The sequence below is a fragment of the Lathamus discolor genome, chromosome 3 (genome assembly GCF_037157495.1).
Source record: "Lathamus discolor isolate bLatDis1 chromosome 3, bLatDis1.hap1, whole genome shotgun sequence".
Lineage (NCBI taxonomy): Eukaryota > Metazoa > Chordata > Aves > Psittaciformes > Psittacidae > Lathamus > Lathamus discolor.
Genome location: NC_088886.1, coordinates 20,885,787 through 20,902,360, shown reverse-complemented (window position 1 = coordinate 20,902,360; position 16,574 = coordinate 20,885,787). Strand labels below are relative to the sequence as shown.

General features: G+C 39.4%; 1 protein-coding gene across 4 annotated transcripts in view; it reads left to right on the top strand.

Annotated features, from left to right (window-relative positions):
* The window catches only part of DNM3 (dynamin 3), a 187,710-nt gene that overhangs the window by 148,850 nt on the left and 22,286 nt on the right, over nucleotides 1-16,574 (top strand). For all 4 annotated transcript variants that reach the window (XM_065673955.1, XM_065673956.1, XM_065673954.1 and 1 more), the window contains one exon: nucleotides 13,039-13,203. In XM_065673955.1, coding sequence (XP_065530027.1) covers nucleotides 13,039-13,203 — 165 coding nt within the window. The remainder of the gene's footprint in view (nucleotides 1-13,038; nucleotides 13,204-16,574) is intronic.

Below are 16,574 nucleotides of genomic sequence, written 5' to 3'. Positions count from 1 at the left end.
AGTGTCTAATACAAGTTCAGCGTAATGTACAAAGTGTCTTTGATGCCAGACATTCTACAGTGCTGTGCACAAACTAAAGCTAGTAGTTGTAAGCCAAAGAAGACTGGAATGTTTTCAATTTACTTTTAAACAAATGACTTTATTGTGCCATTCTCATGTGGGAGTAAATTCCACAGCCTTAGTGCCACATTAGGCAAAACTTTTTTACCTGCTGAGTTCTGTTTATATTTAGAGGAAAGAAATTAACCTTAGTTAGGAACTGGAGGGAATAGGACAGGACTATTAAACTCAGTGGGAATTTTGCCAAAGGCTTTGCTGAGAGCAGAGTGGGATGCAGAAGTACAGGATGTACCTGAGGGATGATTCATGGTGCAGAGCGGAGTTCGGTGATTTTGTGTGCCTGAAAATCAAACTTGTGGAGGGCACCTGGAAAAAAAGCTTTAAAACTGGTTTTGTCACTTCTGAAACATAAGGAAGTGGTTATTGTCTGAATAAATGCTGATGCGTATTGGAGGTAAGATTCCTAGTGACTGCAACTGGTCCAAAATGAGGCCCAACTCTTGAAAGCAACAATTCTTAAGTAAGTAATGGGTGTCTGTAGGAATTATATCTCTTGACCTGAAGGAGAGAAAGTGTCTCTGAACTCACCACATTGCTATTGTAAAGATTTTCAGACCAAGACTGGGAAGTTTTGGAAGAATGAGTCTTTAATGCTTATAGGATGGTCTAATACCAGGGATTCGTAAAAAATATGAAATACTTGCAAACTGTCTAAGTAAGGAACATGGATCCGTTCAGCATTGCTCCAACTGGGAGACCCTCTAACGCAAGTAAATGCATCATAGTCTTCTGATAGGTGTAATACAGAACCCATTCTACTAACTCCTTTTGACTGAAAAATGAGTGTGCATGAATTAGAACAGAATCAAGAACACTGGATTATTTATTTTTACTGCTCAGTAGACTTTTTTTTTATTGAACCTTTTTTTTTCAAGGTTTTTGCTTTGTGCATGTTATGAGGTTTTATTGCTCCCTAAATCCATAATCAAGAAAAGGTCTGAGTTTTGTTTTGACTAATGTTTTTACTTTTACTTTAGCCATCTACAGTTCATTAGTATTTTATGTTACACATCACTGCATGGAAATCCAAACGGGAAAAACGTCAAGTTTTTGCTCAGGTAAATGCAATTTCAGAAATTGGACAAATAAATCCACTCACTTGAAAATAGCTTTAGAGCCTTCTGTTTTCCTCTGATATTTCTAACTACTGTATGATCTTCTCCAAAACAATAGCTTATCTCTGTGTAATGGCTTCCCAAAAACTCTTCCTCAGTTACAAAATGAACAATGTAAATGGTGCAAATAATTTTGCAGTGTTGTCAGAGCCCTAAAGCCTTTAATGCCACTCATTTGGCCTCTAGAGTAAAGTACACCTAAAACTTCTGTAGACTGTCAACAACAAAATGGGGGAAAGGGTTTGAGAGCTGTTAACACTTTCACTTTAAGGCAGCGAAAGTCTATGTAGTTGGTTTCTCCTCACTCAGTTGCTTTTCTCCTTTTTCAAAACAACTAGTGTATACTGATCATTACTGAAAGGAAACCAGTATGTCTATAGAGGGCTACAGCTTTTACATAGCCAAATGCTGCCATGAGTCAAAACCGAGATCAGGACCATTATTTAGCAGCACTGGGAAGCTTGTGGGGGGAAAGGCAGTGCCAGTTCCTTCGCAGGTGATGCCTGTACATGGCTTATTTCCATGAGCAAAACAATGATTTTGTTACAAATCTGGGTTATCCAAGAGGTCTGAGATGTCTTTCAGGAGTTGTTGCTAAGCCTCTCTTCCTGCAGTGGAGAAGAAACAGTGTAGGAGAGGGCAGGATCACTTTCGTTTAACCAGGCCAAAACACTACTGGGCAGCAGCTCTCGATCCTGTCCCTCCAGCAGGTGCCCAGCTGCCCCTTCAAAGGGGAAACACAACTGCAGCAATGCAGTATCTCCATGGCCTGAGGCTGTGTTAACTTTCTTGGCTGGGTAAAGTAAGAAGCAAATACATGCTTTTGCCTACTACTCCTCAAATGTTCTCTAACCTATTTGCTTCCTGCCCATCTGGAAAGGCGGGCCCCTTATTTGCAAAATGCATTGGGAAAAGAAAGGAGGAGGGAATACACCCAATGGAAGCATCTCATCCCATTTGTCTCCTAAATGCCTGTCTACAGTAGGGATATAATCTGTGCTTAAAGGTGGCTCCCTGGGGGGCCCCAGTTTGGCAGGCAGACTGGTAGGGAACACGTGCTCTGAAGCCAGAGGGTGTTTCAAATGAAATTATATTTGAATCTCACCATACAGGTGTTAATAATCCATGAGTCTTAATATGGCTGTAAGGCTATAAATTCAGGGATTTTGACCTCAAAGTCTTTGAGTGTGTTTTAAAATAGCTCACCCATCCTTATTTTATCACTTCATATACTCTGACACAATTTTGGAACTTACCTCCATCCCATCTAGCAGGGGAACACTATAATTAAGGATCAGTTTTGAAAGGCTGTTCTCTCTTAGTTTATGGCAGAATAAGGTTTTATGTATTCTGCAGGAGATTATAAACAATTCATAAGCTAAAATTAGCAGTAAAAAGGGAGCCCCAGTTCTTTCCTGCACTGTGGTTTGTACCACAAAGACTTAGTGTTTTTAAATCATGACAGAGCTCTCTAAAAACCTTGAAAGCATATTATGTATGTGTCACTTTGGCTCAGTTAGGAATAGTCTCACCTCTAAGTCAGAAGGCCATGGGTTCAAGTTCCATGCCTGCCCTTGGATTTAGCTGTCTCACAGTAATTTTATTACAGAAAACATTTTAAAATAGAACCACAGAGGAAGAAGAGTGAAACTTTTATATCTGTAACTCCACTGTGAGGCATTCAGTCATTAGGATGGTACATGAAACCACTGCTCTTACTACCCAGCTTTGCTCAGCAGGCATGAACCCTCTAAAAAGAGAGAGGCTAGCCCTAATGATGTGTCAGTTTTTGTTGTTCTTGACAAAACCAGTTCTAATCCTTGGGAGTGTGTGTGAGCTAATGTTCCTTGCCTGAAAGAAGTTTGAGTCTTCATTGCGCTGCCACAGGGATTAGGTTCCTTGATGGGGTTGCTGTGCAAAATGAGAAATGTCAAATTAGCTTTGACTTTACCTTTTGCTGCTCACCAGTAACAGAAGGTGGGGGGTGGAGGTGAGAAATCAAACATCCGAACTGAAAATGGCACAGGTAATTTTCAGTTCAAAGTAATTTTGCAAAATTATCCAACTGAAGTGCAAGGTTAGGGTTGCTTGTGGCAACAATAAAGCCAGGTGATCTTAACTGCAAAGGAAAACTCCATATTGTGCTTGCTTGGACCTCAGGGTAGAGTGTTAATCACTGATGTCCTGTAACTTCCCCATAGATACAAGTTCAGAGTGACTTGGGGTGTAAACTTTATAGTTTCATTTGGTTTGTGCTAACAAGCGTGTGGTCTTATAACATGAAGTGTTTATGCTTGTTGCTTACAGTCATGTGTATTAATTTACCAGAATCTCACTGTTGCTCAAATATAATTTGCTTTATTTTAGGGAGAAAACAAAAAAATCTTTCATTTTCTACTGGTTTTGCAGGATACTTAGAAGGGGTTTGGCATATTTGTACAAAATGAAAGTCATGTCACAAAGCAGCAACTTTCATTTGGTCCAGGATTATGTGCAGCATAGTTGCTCACAACTCTTTTATTCCCCCGAAAAAAAATTTACCCAATAATTTTCAATTTCTATGCTCCTGTATGGATGATTTTCTTTTGTGTAGCAATATTTGTTACACGTCAGTAAAGCTCTCAGTGTTTACAAATTCCTCTTCTGATCAGTTTTGAGGTTTTTCTGTTAGAGGAATGTTGCAGTATAAAATTTTGCTTGCAAAGTTAATGGGGTTCTTAAATGGGGAGTATGAATGGTGCTGATCATTGACATTCTACTGGGGTAAGAGTTCCTGCTGGAATTTGTAGACCAGTGTCACTCTGCCTGATGGAGGGCTTATGGAAAACCTGTTAATGTGTATGAGAGCTTTGAATCTTAGGAGCTGAATTATCAAATGAAATATTTTGATGAGAACTCTGGCCAAGATACGTTTGGTATATGACTAACATCTGGGAAAGGCAGATTTATCTACATGAGATGCTGGTGGTTCTTGTATGTCCACTTGCTAAATTAGATTAAATTCATTCCTGTTATTAGGTTTTTTTCAGATAAGCAATTGATGTGGGTGCTACAGAGACTATGAGAATGGGGGCGAGCAATGAGGGGATAATTCATCTTCTACTGACAGGAATGTTGTCCCATCTGGTATGAGGGTGGGGTGAGCCTGTGCGAGGCTTGAGTTGGTAATGGTCTGCCAAAAATGGGGGTGAAGAGTGGGCTAGCCAGCTGGCCTGTAAGGGGAAGTGTCCACAAGACAGATTTCTGTAGTAAAATGTGGTCCATGCTGCGAGACAAAGATTGAGAATTTTTCCTGTAGGGCCTGGTTTAGCAGGATTGAATGAATGCAAAGCAAAGGGGAAAGGAAATGGTGCTGCTCCAAAGCACAGTGATCCAACTGTGTGAAATCATTGTGGGTGCTATTAAAATGCCATCTTCCTCTCCTTTCCCCCTTCTTTCCTCCTTCCCTCCCTCTCCGCTGTCAGCCTGGCCGAGGAAAAGTCAACGTATGACTGTGTTCCTTGGCATCACAACTGCAATTTCCCTTTAGGGGCTTCAAACTTGAGAATGGGAGGTTTTAAATCTTGCTGATTCGTGCTGTTCCAGCAAGCATATGTGTGAGGAGAAAGAACAATGCCAGTTCAAAACAGAAATCACAAGTGAGAAATCATTGCTGCTAAATCAGGTGTTGCAGAGGCCAGTGGAAAAATCAGATGCTAAGAAAAGTAGGAAATTACTTTGTTTAGAGCTGGGAAGGTTAATGAGAATGAATTAGGAAGTGCTCTCTGAAGTGCATTCAGCCCCTAAGGATTTCAGCAAAGTTAGAGGGATTTATTTACTGATTATCCAGACTATACAATTGGCAATAAGATTAAGTGAGGAATTTTGGAACATGCTGACATTTCTTATTTGCATCATTTACTATGGAGATCATTTGTCGGTACTGCACTAAGTTTGTGGTGAAACAGGGCTTAGTCTGGCCCAGCAGAGACAGATCTGGTACTTCTCATGGCTCGAGGGATGTGGGGGTGAAAACAGTTTAGTATCCTCTTTTGCATCTCAGAGAAGAAACATCAAGTTTGTCTAGGTGCTTATCAGAGGAGAATTTCAGAGTATTTTCCTAGACATCATCAATTATGGAAGAGTGCAGTTATAGGTGACACATTTCATTAGATCAACTAAAAATAAAAGACAGGGCTGTAATTTACAGAGACTCTGCACTGGACACTGTGCAGAGCTCCCCCACTGTAAGGCCTCCTTCACGTCTGCCCCTCCCAGCATGCACGCAGCTATGCATGCTACCCTTCCCCTCATGTATTCAAATTTCTTTAAACGAGGCTGGTAAGTGCTGCAAAGTTACCGTCTTGGAAGAAATGAAGGGGGACCATGGGATAGGAGTTCGGTGCAGGATCTAGGAAAGAGACTTGTGGGTTTTATTCTTTATTCTGGGTGCTTACCTCTAAAATGATCAAATTTGGGGAAAAAAAAAGCATGAAACTCCTCTATTATATACATAGACACACTTTTATATTTTTTATATATATATTTTATATATTGTGTCTATTATATACATAGACACATATTATATACATAGACACATGTGTTTTCCAGGATTTGCCTTCACCACCCATACACTGAACACTCACTTCCCCAATTTTTATCTCATAAAATAAGGCAATTCATTGTCCTTAAAGGAATCCTTCAGCTGAGTCTTGTGGACTGTTGCTGGAATAAGGAATATTTTGCCAGTGATCTTCTCTGGCACGGTTACTGCTAAGTAGAAGTCCTCAGTTCTGCCAACATTTCTTCTAAGAATGGTTTTGGTAAGGAGGTAAATAACAGAGATGAAAGGCAAGAGGTTATTTCAGTCTTTGTGATGAGTCTTATTAGTTCTCTGATCAGCATCATAGATGACTAATTCTCCTGCTTTCTACTTTCATTGTCTTTGGTAGAAGCTCCAAGATTTCCACTTGTTTTCCTTCCTGGGAGAGCTGCATACCACAGCCATAGCTTTAATCCTTTAATTCTCAAATGTCCAGTTGATGCCTCCACCTACTGACTACCTCCTTTCACAATAGATTATTCTGTTCCCCACACAATTCATGTCCACTGCTGGATCAGGCTGTTGCCTCTGGGTATGTGTTTCATGCATTTGGTAGCAAATGAACAATAAATTTCAGCCTGAACATCTTCTGGGATAATCATCACACTTCTAGTCTTCATCATCATTACTTGAATTCCTGCTAACTCACCGCTATTTGAGAATTCCGAAAATCCATTGACCTCATTCTACACTGAAATAATGGCAAATACCACGCCAATAGTATCTCACATCCTTTTTTTCTAATATGCTCTTATAAATATGGGGCACTTGATGTGTTGTTATGACAAGGAAATTCTTTGACTGAGAAGTTTGCAAATTCCAAAGTAGTATTTGTTTTATAAACAAAGGTGCTGTTTTCCTTATGCCAGCCTCTTTCTGCTTTTGCTTGTCCAGCAGTCTGTTCTGAAAGGCATGAAGCAGCTGTTGGCTCCAAATCAAAACTTGCAGTGCAGGGAGAGTTATGTAAAAGTCCTTTGTGTGAGAAACGTACATGGCAGCAAATGGTGAAATTGGAGTACAGATTCATTGAGGGGAGATGGCTATTCACTGCAATGTTTGGGGGTTTATTTACTTGATTTTTGCATAGAACAAAAGGAAAAGTAGAAGATACTGGTTTTTTGGTTGGTTGGTTGGGGGGGGGGGGTATTGTTAGGTTTTTGTAGTTTCAGAAACACCTTTTCTTGTTGTGGGCTCACAATTTCCATGCTGCTTGCACCCAGTATCGCCGCTGGCTGCAGAGGGGCTGGAGGGGCTGCAAGAGGCTGTCTAGTTCTTTCCCATGCCTCATGGCAGGGCATCTGTACCTAGGCCATTTCTGAGGGATGTTGGTATAATCTGCAGAGGAGATTCTGCAACTCTCCTAGGCCATCTATTTTTGTGCTTCCCTGTTCTTACATGTAACACTTTCCAAGTACTTGTTTGATACCTTTTCCTACATGCAAAGACACTCATCTCTCCCCTTCCACAGGTGTTTCTTTTGAACTCATCAGTCCCAACTGATCTTATCTTTTCCTTTCAAGTAGTATCTTACAGAGCCCTGAACATCTTTGGTTTCCAGTGAACACTCTCAAAATGTGCCACAAATTTCTGAAAGTGCGATAACCAGAACTGGATGCACAGTTCCTGTACTGATTTCATAATAGCAAGACACTGTTGACTAATGCTCTGCTTATATTGCACTGCAGACACAGTTCCTTTTCTGCCGAACTGCTCTTAAGTGGTCATTCTCATCTTTATTTTTCTGTATCTTTATAACTAATCTGTTCCTGCCCAAGTTAAATATTTTCTATCCATAATTAATTTCATCTAGTTTGTTAAACTGTTTCTCCAAGCCTGTCATTTAATATATTCACATGCCCTTCTAGTTTCTTCTCATCTGTAAATATAATAAGCACAGGGTATAATCCACCATCCTGAGCCTTAAAGTACATTTAAAATACAACCCATATGAAAGTCTCCTTGATAAGAGTTTTCCAGTTTGACAGTGAGCCATTGACAGCTTTTCTATGGAAAGGAGCATCCAAGGAGTAACTGCAGGGAGAGCGCACTTCCAGTAATGAAAATGTAATTTGAGATTGTGTCAAAAAGCTTTACTGAAGTCTGAAACATGTGGCATCTAATGTTGAGATCTGAATCCTGCTCTAAAAGGAGATTCAATTGATTTGACATGATTAGTTGTCAACCTGTTAAGAACTGTATGACAAAAGTAACTCCAAATGTGTCAGAGTTTTCATGTTCCTTTCAGTCTCTTAGTTCCAAATCAGCTTCTTGATTGAAGAAGACAGGGAGAGAGCCTAATGTAGATTCTGGATATTTGGGATTGTTAAAGCTATGTAAATATCTGTGGAGCAGTATGTGGATTCAGTAGAAGATTTTAGCTAATGGTCTGTACTATACAATGTCTGTAACCACAAAGAAGAATCTGAATAGACGATTATTTAAGCTAATCCAGCGAGTTAAATACTTTTGAATCAAATTTAGCTAGGCTATATCTTTCTTCTACATGGGTATAAAGTGAGACAGATCATGTGTATAAGGGAAGGCCAGATCATAACCTCTGCTTGGAGCAGTTCAAGGCTGCTAATGAAAGCATAGTAGCTGAAAGGGGCAGCCTGTGGGTGGCTCAGTAAAGGCAACAGCAGTACAAAGTCAGGAGATGCTGAAAGCATGGAAGAGTCACCCTCTGTGAGGAAAAAGGACAGCTTCCAAACTACCCAGGAAATGTTCTTTTTCTGCTGCTTGCTTTGTTGTAAATACACAAAAGTAATGTATTGTCATTTACTTGTGGTTCCTTCCAGTAAGAAAACCTCACTGTGTGAAGCCATCATGTGGTTTCAGCAGTCCTCTGGCAAAAGACACGCTATGTACAGCTGAGAGTGTCTTAGCTAAGCTATATATACAGCATCAAACTGCAATGAAGAGAGAATATCAATAATCATTTTTAAAGATTTAGGAAAAATCGGGGTGGGGGTAGGACTACTGCAGTGCACTCTGTAGGTACATTAAAGAAAAACCTTACTTGGACAGGAATAGGTAAAACATCATATTCAGCAGCTGTGACTTAAAATATCAATATATTCTGGATGGAATAATTACTTTTCAGGTGGTGGCTGTCGTTATGAACTTGCGTCTGTAAATTAAAGATACGAAAGCAGCTGGTTTCTTGCTGCAGCCATGAACATGTTTCTTAGCATACAGCATATTTCTTTACCACTGCTTTGACTTTTACCCTTTTTTCCGTCACCTTCCAGTCTGCTTCCTCTCAGTCGTTTTTAATAGAATGCCTTTTTGATTACAGAAAATTGGTTGATACACTTCTCTAATGAAAATGCTAGGCAAATGCTCCTTCTTGGAACTGACATCAGGAATGTTATACAAGACATTCTTAAATATGCTGGCAGCTGCCTTGAATGTAATGAAATCATGGAAATTAGAAGTATTGCACTCTCTGTGTGGCCAGCTCAGGACTGTTTTCAGTATGCTACCCAGTTTTGCTGTGAATTTCAAAAGGAATGACTTTTCCTGGATTTTTGGGGGGGTTTTCTTCAAAATGCATGTTCCCACTATCAGGAAAATAATCCTGAAGCACAATTCCTTTTTTGGTTGTTTTGTTGGTGGTGGTTTTTGGTAGGGTTTTGGGTTGGTGGGGGTTTTTTGGTGGATTTTGTTTTGTTCGGGTTTTTTGATCGCACACAATTCCTCGTGCCTGCACCCATTTGTACCACACCGAATCATTCCTCTTGCAGTAGAGTTTATAGTCTTCGGAAGACCGATAACTTTTCTGGTAGAAATGCACGTGTAGGGTCAAACCATATTCCCACTGCAGCCAGCAGTAAAATTCCCACAAACTTAAGTGGTTTAGATTTCACATGCAGTTTCCAGTCTTCTCTTGTATGACACTTTAGTTAATCCTTAATACATTCTTAGTGCAGAATATATCTAAACTCGGGAAAGGTAGAAGAGTAGTAATGACACATACCTTGTGTTTTACAAGCATTTTTCCATGCAAGGATCACAACTTATGAACAACTTATGAAAAGTTGTTCAACAAGCTTTCAAAACAACTTATGAAAGACAGAGTGCAAGGAATGGATATTATTCTCATTCTCCTAAAGTGCAGAGAAAGTAGAAGAACCTTATCTCTGTGGCAATGGGTATGTGTATATAAATGGAAGCACTATCCTTGTTTCCATGTTACCTTCCCTTTGTCCATGTTTTTTTCACCTATTGCTTCTCTGTCTTTGGTGCATTTTCATCAGATATTCTGAGTTTGAATTTTCGAAGATGAATCTAACTTTCTTTACCTGGTTTTTAACACTCTAGATTCTTCCATACTTTCTTTGTTGGAGACTTGCAAAAGTTCCCAAAGTAATGGCAGTTGTATTTGTTAAAAGTAGTATTATTCCATCCCTGTCAACAATTAATAGCAGTTTTAAGCAAGAGTCAACCAAATAAAAACTTAGTCCAGATTCATATGCTGTCACTTAACACTTGTGATTGGAACTAGCGAGTTCTGGCTTGAAGATGGGAAGCACCAAAAGGGGTTGGACAGTAGCTGCCTTGGCTGTTGGGAAAGGAGAAACAGAAGCCTGCTTCCACCTTCTTCGTTCTTTTCTGTTCAGCACGAACATTCTATTCAACGGTAGTCAGAGAAATGTGAGGGTTTTCTTATGTATTCTGGTTTGGGTTTATTCATTGCCACAGATTTGCAAGGGCCCTTCTAAAATGCAGAGTGGCAGGGACTTGGGCTGAGGGGTGGCTTGCACTGAAGCTAGTGTCACAGTGATGCTCAGTGTGAAACCCGGTTGTTCTGAACGAATGGCATGGAGATGGAATAGCGTGTCTACATCACTACTGTCTTGTTATGATGCCCCGCCTTGTCAGGCAACCTTACTCTCAGATGCTGCTGTTGGCACAGCGCAGAGACAGCTTACAGAAGAAAGCCTGATAACACCTACACTTGTAGGTGTACTGGAGAGCACAGAAATCTGTTAGAAGCAGATTTCCATGTGCATGATGCAATGCACACAAGATGGTTTCTGGCATGAAAAGCCTTCAGTTGAGACATCAAATCATTAAGAATACTATGGCCAGAAGCTTTCACAATAAATTACTGTAAACTCATGAAAGATTGATCTTTTTTGATTTCAGAGAAAATAAATCAACAGTATGAAGTCAGCTCTATTACAGTTTCAAACAAGAGACTATTACCCTTTGCCTTAAAGATCAGACAAATTACTATTTTTACTTTACATTCTCTTGATGAGGATAATGATAAACATCTGTCACTTTGCTGCTTAGCCAGCTAAGAATCCTATTGCAATCTGTAATTTAAACAGTGAAGAAAAAAAAGTACATGGACAAACTGTACTTTATATAGACAAAGAAGAAGAAAAGAAAGAGAAGTCAAATGCAGGGGAACTGGGAAGGGGCATTTTCAGTCTGCAGTACTTGGCTAAAATCTGTAGATATATGACAGATGTGTGATTTTCCATTTATTTGGTATTTCACAGGGAAAATTACAGTTAGTTTCTTTTCAGACATGGAGGCTAAGGAAAATAGTCAATCTGCATGCTGTGACTTTTTGGTATATGCAGTTTATTAATGAAATGAGTAAGGTTTATAAGGTAGCGTGTCTACTGATGTTACAGAATTGAAAACACTATTTTTCTGTCCAGAGTTCCTTGAGTGTCCTCTACAGTTCCAAGATTTTTAGGTAGCACTGCTAATTATTTTTAAAGATTAGATGGTTTTCCAGTAATTTTTCTGTAATAAAAAACAATCTGAACTTTTGAAACTTTGCTAAATATATTTCGTTTTGTTTCTAGATGGTACATTGGATCTTATTTCTTAACAAATTACAGCCATCACCATTTCATTTAGACTGGACTGACCAAGGCATAGTTTACAAGGAGTAAATGCAAAGTGGTCTACCTGCCAATGCTGCATGGGCAGAAACACACCCTGTGCTAGGAGATAAAACTAGGAATCTCTTTTTGGCCCAGCAAGAATGCATTTCATGCAAGGAGGAGCCTCTTTGGTGATATGTTTGCATATCTGGCTCTCATGGTCTTTCACTCATGGATTAGCTACTAATTTCAACTGCTCTGGGAATCTGTAAAGCACTAGTGATGTGCAAATTTTAGCTAAACGCCATAGCATAAATGGAGTTGTGCTGACAGGGATCTCGCTGGTATATAACTAGTTCTTGTTACTGGTTAATTCACCTTTTCAAGTATTTTCTGTTTCTTCATGTTATGCTTCTAAGTACCAAGAGAACAGGTTTATGTTTTATTGTTAATGCTAATATGGCTTTGGTGGTTATTTTCAGGAAGAAGTATTAAATGTCAATGTTTTGGGAAAGAACATTGTTCTTTGTACTTTCCAGGTTGAAATTCCATTATTTTGGCATATTTGAGCCTCAGAGAGCAGTCTGATTTTTTACCAAAAAGCTACTATTATTTTTTTAGGTTTTCTCATATTTATACAGGCCAGACTGAAGCAAGGTACATACCTTTTAAATTTCAGTTAGTTCCTGGTATTTTCTTTAATTAGGTCAACTGTTTACATACAAAGAAGTATTTTTTCTGTCCTATGAAAAACAGATCTCTAATATGTAATCCAGCCAATGTTACGCTGAGCCTTCAGCACTGGAACCAGTGATGCTTTTGTAGTTTATCCTTAATAAATCCTTTGTTTATATAGGTGCTATTCACATCTAACAAGTTTGAGGCTGAACTGTGGAATTTGTCACAACTGAGTCAGCCTTAAGTAACAAGGATGGGTTTTACCCATAAGAGGGTAAAATTTGGAATCCAGACTTGCAGCGCTGCTTTCCTTACATGAGTCAAGCTGTCTGAATCTGAATGGTAAAAGATTTTATAATAAATAATATAGTAAGTGATGTGAGACATTTCTTGGGGTTTTATTTTCATTCTCTGTCTGAAGACTTTCTTTCATGTAAAATTCCAAATTTGTGTGGAAATATATAATGTAATTTGTGAAAAAGGTCTTGTATCTTGTATTGCATTAACCTTTAAGGTCAAAATTTCATGATGCTAAACACTAATGTTAAACAGGCCAGTACTTCATATTTTAACCTCCAGACATTCTTAGTGTGATTTATGTTGCTGGATTACTAAAGTTTAAGTCCATTTCCCCCCCCAGTATATTTCCAGTTTACTGCAGTCTGAAAGACTTGACTTTTTTTCTTCTACGTAGACTGAAAACGATGAGAATGGCCAAGCAGACAATTTTTCAATGGACCCCCAGCTGGAGAGACAGGTGGAGACAATTCGAAATCTTGTGGACTCCTACATGTCAATTATCAACAAATGTATCCGTGACCTGATACCGAAAACAATCATGCACCTTATGATCAATAATGTAAGTAGCAGCCAGGGGTCTAAATTATTTTATCATGTCTGTCAAATTCCTTACTCTCAAACATACCTCTTGAATACAGCAGCAACAACAGCATGTACTAAACAGAACACACTCCCAGAGATGTCACACTCTTAGACAAAATACTCCAATATTCCATAGTAGTAGGAAGTTCTGCAGCCTTCTCAGAGGCTGGCATGCTGCTTTGAGTGCTTACTCCAAAATGCTAATCATGCAGATAATTTACACCTTAATCAGAATACATGTTATTATTTAAAGGTAAATCAATGATCTTTGGGTTTGGTGGTTTTTAGGTTTTAGGTCAGGGTTTTTTCTGTCTTGCTTTTGATATAACAGGAAAAGGGAGTTGGGAGCTCCATCTAAGCAGTCCTTGAAATCATGAGAGCAGAGTCGTGCTTCCTTGATTTTCAGTTTCCAGCCCTTTGTCGTGGTTTCTTAAAACAGTTCTTATTTTATTTGGGTTTCTTTATATTTTTAGGTTACCATTTTCAAGGGATAAATTTAGACGCTTCGGACACTGTTGCTTAGATAAGCAGATGTGGCTGGCTGATTTACTCTGTGTGTGTCTCTTAGATCTGAAGATTATTTGATTAAAGAAATGGTTTTGAGATAATTGGTTTTTCACCACATGAGGATATCAGCCCTTGCTTGCTTTCAGAGTTCTGCCAGATTCTGACAGAGTCAGAATCAGAGTTTCTGCCCTTACTGAAAACTAAACTTAGTATTGGTGCCACTGCTGCCATATAAATTTCTAACGGGGAGCACAGCTCCCATTAGTTATGGGTAGCACCTTTTCTGTGAGGTCATCAAACCAATCAGTCTTTACAATTACAATATACTATACAGCAAATCTGGTTGAAAAGTAGCATTTCCTCTCGACTCAGAGCCATCTCTAGCCTTCATCTGATGGATTTCATTAGCCTTGTGGAATTTGTGTTGTACTTAAAGTGCTAGGTGCTTGGACTTGAAATTCAATGGGATTTCCTGGTACATATACTAAAAGCAGAATTTTTGCATGAGGGCAAGAGATATTCTATTAAATTCTTTAGGTTTAGGGCAGTCAGGCTCTAAATAATGCTCTACTTGTGGGTGAATTTTTACAAAAGAGCATGGGAACAACGGAAGTGCCCTTTGTTTCCTGAAATCAGCCATGCTATAGACTTTATAGGGTGTTCGTGTTCTCTCTGCTCTTTCCAGATCACAACTAGCAACTTGCTGCTTTGACTTAGCACAACTCCAGTGCCTTTTGAAAGGGCTTGGTTTTAGCTTGTATTTCATAAACTGCAGTTTGGCAAGTAGTTCCTTTTGAAAGTTTACACTAAATTTTCTGCCACTCACCTCCTCATATGGAATAGTTTAAGGGTCTCTGAAGAGTGTGCTCTACTCAGAAGCAGAATATTGCTAGTTACACCGGTAAAGTCTGCCATGCTGGCTGACCATGGCACACAAAACCAACTGACTTAAAATTTCATCCACCTTTCAGTTGACCTCATAGTCCATAGCTGTGTTTGGGCTTGCAAGTGAGCTAAGATTTGCACCTCAATCCTAGAATTTAAATTTGTGGCAAAGAACCAGAACATTTTAAAAGTCTGTGAAGAGTGACACGAGAAGCATGAGCGCACACATTCTGTGCAGCATAGGCAGTAAAATACCGTATTTTACAACCGCTAAATATCAATTTTTTTAAAAATCAGCACGATTAAAAAGAGAAAGAAATGGTTGAATTAAGTCTGCTGAGCCATGCCAAAAGGCTGGACAAAGACCTGGAAAGCAATGGAGCTGTGACAGTAAGTGGGTCCTGTTAAGTTGTGTGTGTGTTCCTTGGAGTTTTCAGAAGTCCAACCCATCCACCAGGAGCTAAGTAAAAACACCCTTCCTCTCTCCCCCTTTTTCCCCCTTAATGAGCATATTCTGAACTTTCTGCTGCCCCATCATGTTGCCTCCAAAACTCTGGAAAGAAACTGATCCCAAGGAGTTTGTTTCCATGACAATTGTAACCTCCCAAGTCCTGCTAGAACTTCCTTTCCACTTTGTGGGCCTGTAAATGAGCACTTATAATTCCAGGGAAGTATCAGATTCAAACTCAGTGTACAGAAAATAATTAGATGCTGTCCCTAAGCATATTTTGAGGCCTAAGCCTAAATTGTTGTATTTCAAATGCATCCATTATTCTTCCCTTAGGGTGGATGTTGATTACCTTAAAAGAAAATACATTTACCACACAGAACTGCATTGAGTTACCATTAGCAGCTCAAACATGCACAAACAAAACACACATTTCAGAATTTGTATTTCATGGTGCCTAGGTATTGCAGATTATTCATGAGGGGTGGTCTTACAGCAGACAGTGTATTATACTCCGTAAGCAGTGCTGATATCAATCTCAGCTGAGTAGAAAAACTCCCAAGTACTTGCTACTGCCAAACTTAAGGTTAAGGAATGGGTTCTGTTTGCATTTGAGGCAGTGATATATGTTGTAGCCTGTCCACTGAAGAATGAAGCTGCAAGCCCACCTTACCCCACTTCAGTGTGACAGGGCTGGCTTTGTGGCATTAGCGTCTCAGATGCTTGCTATGGTTTGGCTTTGACTGCATGTCTGATGTCTGCAAAGGCAAATGTTTTAAACCATTCCTGTGAGTGTGTTTTCTAGAAAGGAGCAAAGGCGTGAGTAAGTGTCACTTTCCCTTCCTTTTCCAAGCTGGAGACAATAGAGTAAGTAGCTATTATGGAAGATCTTCCTCTGTCTAGTACAGTGCATCTGCTTGCAGAAGGCAAGAGGTTGATCCAAGAACCATACTTAACACAGCAGTCTTCCCCTTCCACAAGTGTTCCTGCTAGTGGCAGACAGGAATCTCTCATGATAATTGTCACAGGCTGATTTTTTTCAAACAGATACTTGTGGTTTAACAATGCTTTTACAATCAGCTCTGGCCTTAATCTAATTTTAGGACTTCTTTTTTTGAAGTGATGCCATTAAAATGCTCGTTTCATCAAGTAGAATGTGATGCTGTTTAACTATGATATCTGTTTTTAATGTGGAGTTTTTGGCAATCATGAGGAAAGTAGTGTACTCTGGCTCTTGATCAGTACCATCTACTGGAAAACAGCATGAGACTCATGGAAAATTTTTGCAGGCTTTGTTAAGAATTTGTGCATCTCCTGTCATACATGAATGGGAAATGACAGCCAAGCCCAAGCAATATGGTTTTAGTTCCCTGTAAATTCTGTCCTGGCCCTCTTTTCATGCTAGGTGACCATAAAGGGTCCCATGCCCACACAGTCTGACTGCTCTTATTGACCTTGTCTGAACACAAACACTGCTTTAGTCTAACTGTCAGGATTTAAATCTGTGT